The sequence below is a fragment of the Pantherophis guttatus genome, chromosome 1 (assembly GCF_059756535.1).
Source record: "Pantherophis guttatus breed Tessera chromosome 1, ASM5975653v1, whole genome shotgun sequence".
Taxonomy (NCBI): Eukaryota; Metazoa; Chordata; class Lepidosauria; order Squamata; family Colubridae; genus Pantherophis; species Pantherophis guttatus.
The window spans coordinates 29,639,651-29,649,618 of NC_142063.1; the positions used below are offsets into that span (position 1 = coordinate 29,639,651).

The 9,968-nt window shown below is 46.6% G+C and overlaps 1 protein-coding gene across 1 annotated transcript; it reads right to left on the minus strand.

Moving 5' to 3' along the window:
- Positions 1-2,580: 2,580 nt before the first annotated feature.
- Positions 2,581-9,475, minus strand: BMP4 (bone morphogenetic protein 4). The gene is made up of 3 exons (XM_034433399.3): positions 9,069-9,475; positions 7,502-7,938; positions 2,581-4,318 (listed from the first exon to the last, which is right to left on the minus strand). Exons 2-3 carry the CDS (start codon positions 7,929-7,931, stop codon positions 3,444-3,446), a joined length of 1,305 nt encoding a protein of 434 aa, XP_034289290.2. The 5' UTR covers positions 7,932-7,938; positions 9,069-9,475; the 3' UTR covers positions 2,581-3,443.
- Positions 9,476-9,968: the final 493 nt, after the last annotated feature.

Genomic DNA, 9,968 nt, shown 5'->3' on the forward strand with positions numbered 1-9,968 from the left:
GTTTTGTATCTCACTGGTTTCTTCATAAATGCGATGGAAATCAACTCAAAAGGTAACTCCTAAACAATCATCTCTCTCTCTTTCTTTTCCTGGCTCCTGCCGAAACCTGCAAAAGATGGGCTGCTTTAACAAGTAACAGAGGGGTGCCAAGCTCACGAGAGCCAAAACTTTTCGTGGAAATCATTTTCAAAGCACATCCTTCCATAGCCACTTCATTGCTTTCATCTGACCTGACCTTTAATTGCCCTTCACTATTTTTCAGCTGGCTTTCTAGATCCACCAATATCTCCTCTGTACCTCCCCCATTATTTTATTTATTTATTATGGATTACATTTGTTTGCCACCCATCTCATATCAAACCAACTCTGGGTAGCTACATAGCCTATTACAAGGAGGAAGAACTTAATTAAATAGAGGAAAAAATGAGAAAGAAGGAGGGAAGCACATTTTAACAAAGGAGGCTATTTTGTATTTCAATTACATATACTACAATCATTACATAGCAGCCTCAAGGTCTTTAGAAAAGGTGAGTTTGCAGAAGAGCATAAAATATTAGGAAGGACATGAATAAATAAGATGGGTCCATGAGGCAGTTAGAGGCACAAGAGGCAGCAGAAAGCATGGGTAGGTAATTTCAAGAACCCAGAAATGTTTGGATAGCTGAGGGTAGTAGAGCAGGATGACTGAAGGTCACCAGAAGGCATTCATCAGATCATAAGGGCAGAGAGACAAGCAAGGAGGAGGCCCTGGAGGGTTTTTGAAAATGAGATTATACTGCTGGCTAAGCCCTGGAAGAAAGTGAATGAGGACATTTATATTATATTGTATTTATATTTGCATAAGGGATAGCTCATCTTTTTCTCAAAGGTAGCTTATAGGAAGACTTTGATTCATTTTATTCCCATAATAAACCTGCAAGATAGGTTGCCCGAGACATAATGACTAGCCAATGTCATCCAATGAGCTTCCTGTGACTGAGGGTAGCTTGGAACCTGCATCTCCTGGGCCTTGTCCAACACCACAAGCACTAACCACACTGGCTTTCTGGAGCATTGAGACCACTACCAGTCTTTGAGGAGAAGGAACTCACATATTGTATTCATACTTACTAATGCATAAGAACAAAACCCACAAGCAGATCTCCTGCAAGTTGTGCAAGGGTCCAATCATTTTTATGGGTTATTTTCTGAAAGAGGACTTTTGACCAATGTTTGATGATGGAGGATTCCTAGCCGTGGATAGTGCTTACAGCATGGAGAACACAGCAAAGGGACAATGGGTCCCTCAAACTTCCTTTCTGAAACAGCTTCTTTTTATTTTACTTGGAGCAAACTCTACCCATCGTAGAAGTATTTTGGATCATCTCACCTGCTATCATTTGAGAAGGAAAAGTCAAACCCCAAACATCCATTTAGCTTCTAATTCATATTTAACTCTTTTGACATTCCCCTTTTCTTTCTTAAGATGTCATAATTGCCAGATATGATCTTCAAAGACTTCTCCAAGCTTTGAAGGGAGTTAAAGTGCTTTCCCAGTCACTTTCCCCCCCCCCCCAAATGTTAATACTTTTCAACCCGAGGGCTAGGAGCAAGAGAGGGTTAAAATAAAGGAATAAAATAGAGGAACAAACCCTCCAGGGCTCAGCATTGTTCCCCAACCCCCAAAGAAAACCTTTAAGCTTCTTTTCAAATGCATTGCTCTCGCTCTCTCACTCTCCTTCCTTAGAACATTTCACATGGTTAGTAAGTCAGGTGCTCCTTCCCTGATGGGTGGGAGCAAATTTAACGTAGCTGACCAGCCTGTTTGTTGGTGGCTGCTCTTGTTGCTGTCTGCAGGATGGATGACAGACCCAGTCTGACCCAGACAGACTGATTGCTCTGTTTCTAAGGCTTAGTTTTTAAGATATCTGAAGTTTGAAATATATGTAGAACATCCTGTTCTCTATGTCCTTCAGTTACCGTAATCAGTTCACAGCCTTGTGACTATCTAATAGATCTGTCCCAGGAATTGGATATCTATTCGGTTTACATCATTCTTCCTCCATGGGGTGGCCCTCAAGAGTTTCTAGGACTGCAAATACCAGAATTTCTACCCAGACAATGGGAAGCCATCATGTTGGACAAAGGTCATGTACACTTGATGGAAGAGGGGTTAGAAAGAGCATTTTAAAAAGATGAACAGCACCAAGAGGAAACTAAGGTGAGCAGATCTTTTAAAAAGTGGTGAAAGTTTACAGAATAAAGCTCATCTTTGTCTCCACCTAGATCTAGAAAGTTGGATTGATTTTATAAACTCTGTAAACTATGGATCAGTAATCTCAGCTGTAGACTGTTGCAGTTTTACATTCAAGAACGGAGGATTTAGGGGGTCTGCTGGCAATCAAGGAAAAAGCATTCTTTAGGGGGATCGAGTGTCCTTCAGATGCTTTTGGACTGCCAGCCAGTAGAGTCCAGTAGAGAACTGCCCTAATGCCACTTGCTGGGATAGTCCATTGAAATAGAAAGGGCTTCTTTCAGAGGTTATCTTGACCCTTGTTCACCAGTCTCAAGACCGTGGATCCATGTGCAGTGGTCTCATAATAAATACTTTGGGGATTTTTATTTTAAAAAAATGGATTTAAAAAAAAAAAGTAAACACCCTCTCAGAGTTGATCACAAGTACATACATGCATGGTAGCAGGACCAGAAAAACAAACTACCAGATAGTCCAACTGCGACCATTCCCTGCCAAAAGATTGGGATGTCACAAAAAGCTTTGTTTACAGAGGTGTGGCTGATCAGTCAAAGTAACAATTAAATCCAGCTATGTTCCTTTAAAAACAAATCCTAAAAACTGAAGTAAAAGAGGTGGGTAAAGGGAAGGTTATATGGAGATGGAGCAGAGAAACCCAATCATTCCCCAAATTACATCTACAAAAGGTTGGGGGACAGGCCAGTCAGGATAGTTGGCAATTAAGACAATTTTTAAAACAGTGGGGGAGGGGGGGCTGAGGGGAGGGAATGACTCCATATTCTTTCAACTGCCTGAGGGAAAAGCTCGGCAACCTCAACCTGGTCCTCTCTGGATAGTAACAAAAAAAAATATTTAAAAATAATTTTATAAAATCTATTGGCTTTACCTTTAAAATAATGACTCGTTTTAATTTTTTTTTATATTTTAATATGTCGTTATAAATATATCTTGCCAAAATATATGATTATTATTGTCAAAACATTTGCACATAAATAAGGTCAAGGAGAACGGATCAAGGGAGTTGTAGTTGTTACTGGATCAAGGGAGTTGTAGTTGTTACTGCGATAAAGAGGTTGATCAGGTTTGGCTTCCTCTGTGAAATCAAAGGCCATTCCCCCCCTCCCTTCATCCTGGGCACATTTTGGCCAGACTGGCTGGGAGGTGGCAAGTGGAAGAGTCAGGGAGTACTCATTCCCCCCCCCCTCCTCCTTTAACGACAGCCACAACCCTCTACCACCATTTCCTGGTAGTTCTTGAGAACAACTTTATCGTACTCATCCAAATAGAGCATGGAGATGGCGCTCAGCTCTGTGGGGACACAGCAGGCTTTGGGAATGCTGGAGTTGACGGAATTCACCAGAGTCTGCACAATGGCATGGTTAGTAGAGTTGAGGTGGTCAGCCAAAGGGAAGGGGCAATCCCCGTGGCAATAGAACGCTTGGTAGCCTGGGGGGGCCACAATCCAGTCATTCCAGCCCACGTCGCTGAAATCCACGTACAAGGCATGGCGGCGACAATTCTTCTTGCTCTTGCGCTGCCGCTGTGCATGCTTAGGGCTGCGTTTGGTCCTCCGGGTGAGCAGAGATTGGCCCCTGCCATCGTGGCTGAAGGTGACCAGGAGAGGCCGGAGGTGAGCCCATTCAGCATCCTCCAGACGGTCTCCTTGAGGTAAAGAGCGGCTAATCCGGACATGTTTGCCCTGGTGAGTCTGCGCGGGGTAGAGGTGGATGACCTCCACTGCCAGCCCGTGGTTAGGCTGGCCACCTGCGGTCCATCGGATGACTGCGGGGCTTACATCAAAGCTTTCCCAGCGGCTCACATTGTGATGCACCAGGCGTGTGTCCAGCAGTCTGGTGACCAAGTCCCCCCCTTGCAGGGGCTTCATCACCTCATAAATGTTGATCCGGTGGAAGCCTTTCTCCCAAGCCGCTGCGGTCGCCGCGGCCTCCTCTTCCTTGATTTGCTGCCGGAAGAGTCTCAGCTCTGCAGAAGAGATGGGCTCGGTGGGCGGCACGCTGCTGAGGTTGAAGAAGAAGTGGAAGTGAGTGGGTTGGTTCCATGGGTTGGCCACGTGTTCCAGGTGTTCTGGAGGAAGGAAGAGACAGAGAAGAACAAAGGGGAAGAGGTTAGCAGGATGCACCAAGGAGGAGATGCAGTTTCACAAGCCCAGAAAATTATAAACATTATATTAGCGACAGGATGACACCATGGGGATGTGATTTCCCTGCTTTTGTGCACCAAGGTGGAAAGGATGCCCCTTCCCTTAAAGAAAATTCTCCATGCCCCCATTTTCATGCATTTTGTTTGCTTTAACAGAATAACAGAGTTAGAAGGGATCTTGGAGGTCTTCTACTTCAACCCCCCTGGCTCAAGCAGGAGGCCCTATACCCGTGATGGCAAACCTATGGCACGCGTGCCACAGGTGGCACGCGAAGCCATATTAGTGGGCATGTCAGCTCAGCTCTGGGGCGCATGCGCATGCCGGACAGCTGATTTTTGGGCCTTCTGGGCCCACCAGAAGTAGGGAAACAGGCTGTTTCCTGCCTCTGGAGGGCCTGGGGGGTGGGGGAGGCCCGTTTTTCTTTTTTACCTGGCTCCAGATCCTTTCTATGGATCTGGGAAGGGCAAAAACAGCCTTTCCCACTCCCTCGGAGGCCCTACAGAGGCTGAAAGGGCCCATCTCCCGACTCCCAGTGGGACAGGAAGTGATGTTTTTTTCTCTCCCCAGTCTCCAGAGACTCCTAGAGAGGCTCCTACAGACTCCTAGAGAGGCTCCTACAGACTCCTAGAGAGATTCTGGAGGCTGGGGACAGCAAAAAACATCACTTCCTGTCCCACCGAGAGTTGGGAAATGGGCCCTTTCAGCCTCCGTAGGGCCTCCAAGGGAGTGGGAAAGGCTGTTTTCGACCTTCCCAGATGCATAGAAAGGATCTGGAATCAGGTAAGAAAGAAAAATGGGCCTACCAGGCCATCATGTGCCAGGAGCGGGGGTGGGTGGGGTTGCGTGCGCATGCGCGTGGGCACGTGCATGCGCGACCCTCCCCCCACCCCCCTCTCCTGGCACGCGATGGCAAAAAGGTTAGCCATCACTGCCATTCAGAGAAATGTCTGTCCAATCTCTTCTTCAAAACCTCCAGCGTTGAAGCACCCACAACTTCTGGAGGTAAGTTGTTCCACTGATTAATTGTTCTAACTGTCAGGAAATGTCAAGCCACTGCCCACGATACATGTTAGAGGTATCCCATGGGGTTGCCAACAAGGCAAGTAAGTCATGGGAAAGTCCTGCTGAGATTTAACTTTTCAGCATAGAGTAGCCTTCTTAGCTGGATCCCAAACATGATTTCCTGGGAAATTAAGCCAACGAAAAGAAGATTGCAACCTATACTTCAGTAACTGTTTAGTTGGAACTTAGCCCCGGTGAAATCAGTGGGGTTTCTATAAGTGTTATCATGCAGCAGCCAGGATGCTCCAAGGGGATACTGAGGCAAAATGTTGGATGCTTCGAAACAGACAAATTTGTCCAAACAAGCCTGGCAGCATCCTTTGCTTTGGTCCTACCTCAGTAACAATCTGCAGGGTGCTGCCAAAGTTCAGCCAGTGTACCTAGTCATGCCCTCTGGCCAAGCCTGTGAGTGCATATCTCTTGTCCTAATTGTATCATAATTCATTCTTGTATTTATAGAATGTCAGGCACATGCCCAGCCCTGGACACCATAAAAAGAAAAATGGACTGTGCCCCATGGAGGATGGGGGAGAATAAAAAGCAGAAATTGTGTCACATCTTTAGGAAACAACAAAAGTGTAACCCTTCCCAGGACTGCTTCAACTCCCACACTTCTGCCTATCTTTTGAAATAAGCTCTTCTCACAATCCCTAAATTGCAAGTTCTTTCAGAAGCAAGGGTAAGAGACAGATGCAGATCATGGGATGGTGGTTGGATAAGATTAAATATATCTCTTCTGAAAGGGAAAATCGGATTGTAAAAAATATTTATCTAATGAAATATGCAGGCTTGCTTCTTTTTAAAAACTCCATGTGTTGTTATTTCTTTTAATTCTTTGAAATAGATTCACTTACAATACACACCAGTTAGTTCACAGCTTTACAAAGTCCAGATTCCCAAAAATACAATCCTGGACGAGCAAATTAATACCATGGACTTTTCTTTAGGGAGTGGGAGATCTGAGACAAAATTCATGCTAGGAAATATTTGGGGGTCCAGTTATGCACACTCCTCCCCTCTTTCTAGTCATTCACATTGGTCATTAAAAAGGAGAATGTATGGACACCCACCCACCCAAAAATACAACAATGAATGAGTGGAAACAGTTTTATCTAAAGTTGGTATGGAAAGCAATAATAATTCCTACATAAACTCCTAAGGAGCAGGATGGGGGAGCAGGTAGCAATCCAGTGCAACCAGCGTGAAATCTGGAATCTCACTGCTGTTATCTGATGGAATATGTTCTTAGAGCTCCATGTGCAGGATGTGAGTGCAGACGCTCTCACTTTGTCTCTTGCACACACATACACACACATAGAGAGTGCATGCTCTACCCAAGCTACGAAACCAATGATAATTATTTGGTAATAGGAATAATTGCTATTTTTATTACCGTGCCAATTCTACCTGGATGCATTCTCAGTTGTGAAAGATATGGCTTTCCATATCTTTCCTTTTCTTATTGAAGCCACGGGCACCCTGCTAACTGCTAAGACAGCAGGACAAGCACCGCAGGCTGTTATTTCCTAGGCAAAATGCTTTTTTTAAAAAAATTCAAGGACAGTGCATTAAATATCCCACAAAGCAATCCCTCCCTTTTCTGGAGACTGCTAAATATGAAGAAATGAAAGGAAGAGGGACCCTCATCCTATGCCCTCCCTTTCCCAGGACAGTCCAAGCCACAATCTAGAATAGAACCCTGAAAAAGCAAACTTTCAGTTTAAATCTACTGCATCCAAAATGCAAATTGCTAGAAAGGCAGCAAAATATCAAGGGGGGGGGGGGAATAAGTAAATCTGCCTACCTGCCCCTCCAGTCAAATTCCCAGGTGAAGAAGCTTCCAAAAAGCTGTTTCTGCAGCCTACTTTTCCTATGCTAGTCAATCGGATTTGGGGGAGCTTGTTAAGGGGATGCTTCAGTTGCTGCTATGGTCACATTCCCCCCCCTCCCCTTTTATTACTCAGAAGAGGCAATTCTGCAATCCCATCACTTCTCACTTTAATGGAACCACCCGAACCCACCTAACTCCTCATCTTGCAACGCACCTTCATGGTGAAAGCTTCTCACAGTGTTGGCGCGGCTGGTCGATTTCTCGGGATATTGGAGGTTGAGATCTTGGAGATTCTCCTCTTCATCCCCAGACTGGAGGCGATAGAGATCCATCATGTAAGAGGGGATGATGGCTGTTTTGCTGGGCTGTGGCCGCCGGCGCAGCCCAAACATCTGGAGGAGGGTGGCCTCGAACCCACGCAAGAGTTCATGGTTTGGGAACAGGCGGCGTGCAGTTCCCGAGGCGCCCTCCCCGTCTCCGTCTCCTCCTCCTCCTCCTCCTCGTTGCTGCTGCTGCTGTTGATGCAAACTCGCGGCCACCTTCTTCTTCCCAGTCTCGGCAGGTATCAAACTGGCCCGGTTGGAACCTCCTAGGATCACTTGGCACAATAGAATGACCATCAGCATTCGGCTACCAGGCGTCATGGTGTCTCTGGGGAGGGGGGGGTGGTTGGAAGTGTAGGAGGGGGCAGGAAGCAGGGAAGGGAGGAGAAAAGGAACCAGAACAAGCAAACAAGGTTGGTGAAAAAAATAAAATAAAATAAAATAAAATAAAATAAAGCACCCAATAGCCTACACTTTTGGGGGGGGGGGGGGAATGCAGACAACAGCTTTTTTTTTTTTTAAAGAAAAGAAGTGGCTATTAAAACTTTGGGCACAATGCCTTTAGGTTCCCCCATCAAACGAATTCCCCACCTCTCTTTTCACCCGTCTGTTTCTATCGGACTATGCTGGCTAAAAACGCGATTGTCCTGGAAGAAGTTCTCAAAGAGAAATGCTTCCATTCAAATCCATCTCCGTGGAAGGACTGTTCCACCACCCCCACCCCCGCAGCCACCCACCCACCCACCCCTCGCTAAAAACTCAAGACACTCCTCGATCGGAGTTGCCCCCTTTTGCAACGCAGAGAGGGAAAAAAAACACGCGGGACGGGGAGCTGCGGGGGTCGGACGCTTCGGTTCATTGTTAATAACCCTTCCCGTCGGGGCGCAGAGCGCTTTTTCCATCGGACGTGTTTTGGCGCTTATAACCTTCCCGGTTCGTAGATGCTAACCACTAGGGACCTGCCTCTCCCCCCCAACTCCCAAGGAGCGCTCCGGATTAAGTGCTTTGTGATCGCCGAGAGAGGGAAAAGTGGGGGTTGCGGATAAGGATGCCCCCCTCCCCACAGTACCTTAAAGGGCTTTTATCTTTTGGGGTGGGGGGGATGGAGAGAGGTTTTAATATATTGAAATAAGTAAAGCGCGGTGCTGCTATCCATGTTTATTCGGAAATAAAACTCCGGTCCGAGAGAGTTTGTTAGGTTCGAGGAAGCGGCTTAGGTTAAGTCTGCAGCCCGAACCGCTTCGCAGCGACTTGTTTTTCAGGTGCCGAAGAAATCAATTACAGAAATGGAAAATCCACAAGGAAGGCGTTCACTTTTTTTTTTCCCCCTCTCTCTCTCTCTCTCTCTCTCTTACACACACACACTCACTCTTCTAGCCTTAAAATGACTCCTATGCTTTACATCAAAACCACAGGGGGAGGAAGGAAAAAAAAAAAAAACACGAAAGCGCTACTCACTGACAGAAAGCAAGGCATACAAAAACAGTCCATGGTTCTTGACAGCCAGCGTGAAACGCGACTCGTGGGAGGGGAGAAAAAAAACAAAAACAAAACTCGCCGCGCGGGGAAATCCGGAGTCCGCTTGAGGGAAAGAGGAAAATCGCTCTTGGATTGCTGCTGTTGCCGCCGCCGCCGCCGCCGCTGCCGCTGCTGTAGCTATTACGAATCGCTTCTCCGAAGCGCGGATAGGAACGATCGCTGGGACCTGATGCTCCGGAGTGGCTCCTGGAAAATGAATATATTTGAATATAATGAAACCCCCTCCCAACAGGCCGCTGCTTTTCTTCCAGCTCCAGGGAGAGTCACGTGGGCGGGAGAAGTCACTCCTCGCACCGGCCTGTCCGTCAGCGCAGCACAAGCAAAGCACCGCCCTCCCCGCTTTCCTCCCCCCCACCCCCCCACCCTCCCGTACTGGGATTTGCAAGTGGATGTCCCACCCCCTTGGCCTCTGTCAATCTCATTCACCCACTCACTTTTTTTTTTTTTCTTTAAAAGGCACGATCTTCTGCAGGGTTGACTTTAATCCGAGTGGGTCTTCCAGCCGGGATGATCTGGAAGGCATCAGATTAGGGAAAGTTACAAAACCCATGCCGGTTGTGGGATGCCCGTCGGGTCAAGGAAGAGCTGGTGGGTGTATAAACGGGTTGTTCATGCACAACCCAACTCTTCTCACCTTATCTCATGCTGATTTGGTGCCTGCCAAAGAATCCAGCTCAGACCTTGGACTGCTGCTCCTCAGTGTCCAGTGAGAATCTAGCAGTAAAGCTTGCAGTTCCCCCAAGAATAGTGTCACATTTATTTAGCCAAATATAATCCCAAACTTAATTACAAAATAGCACTCTATGCTCCGTAAATATA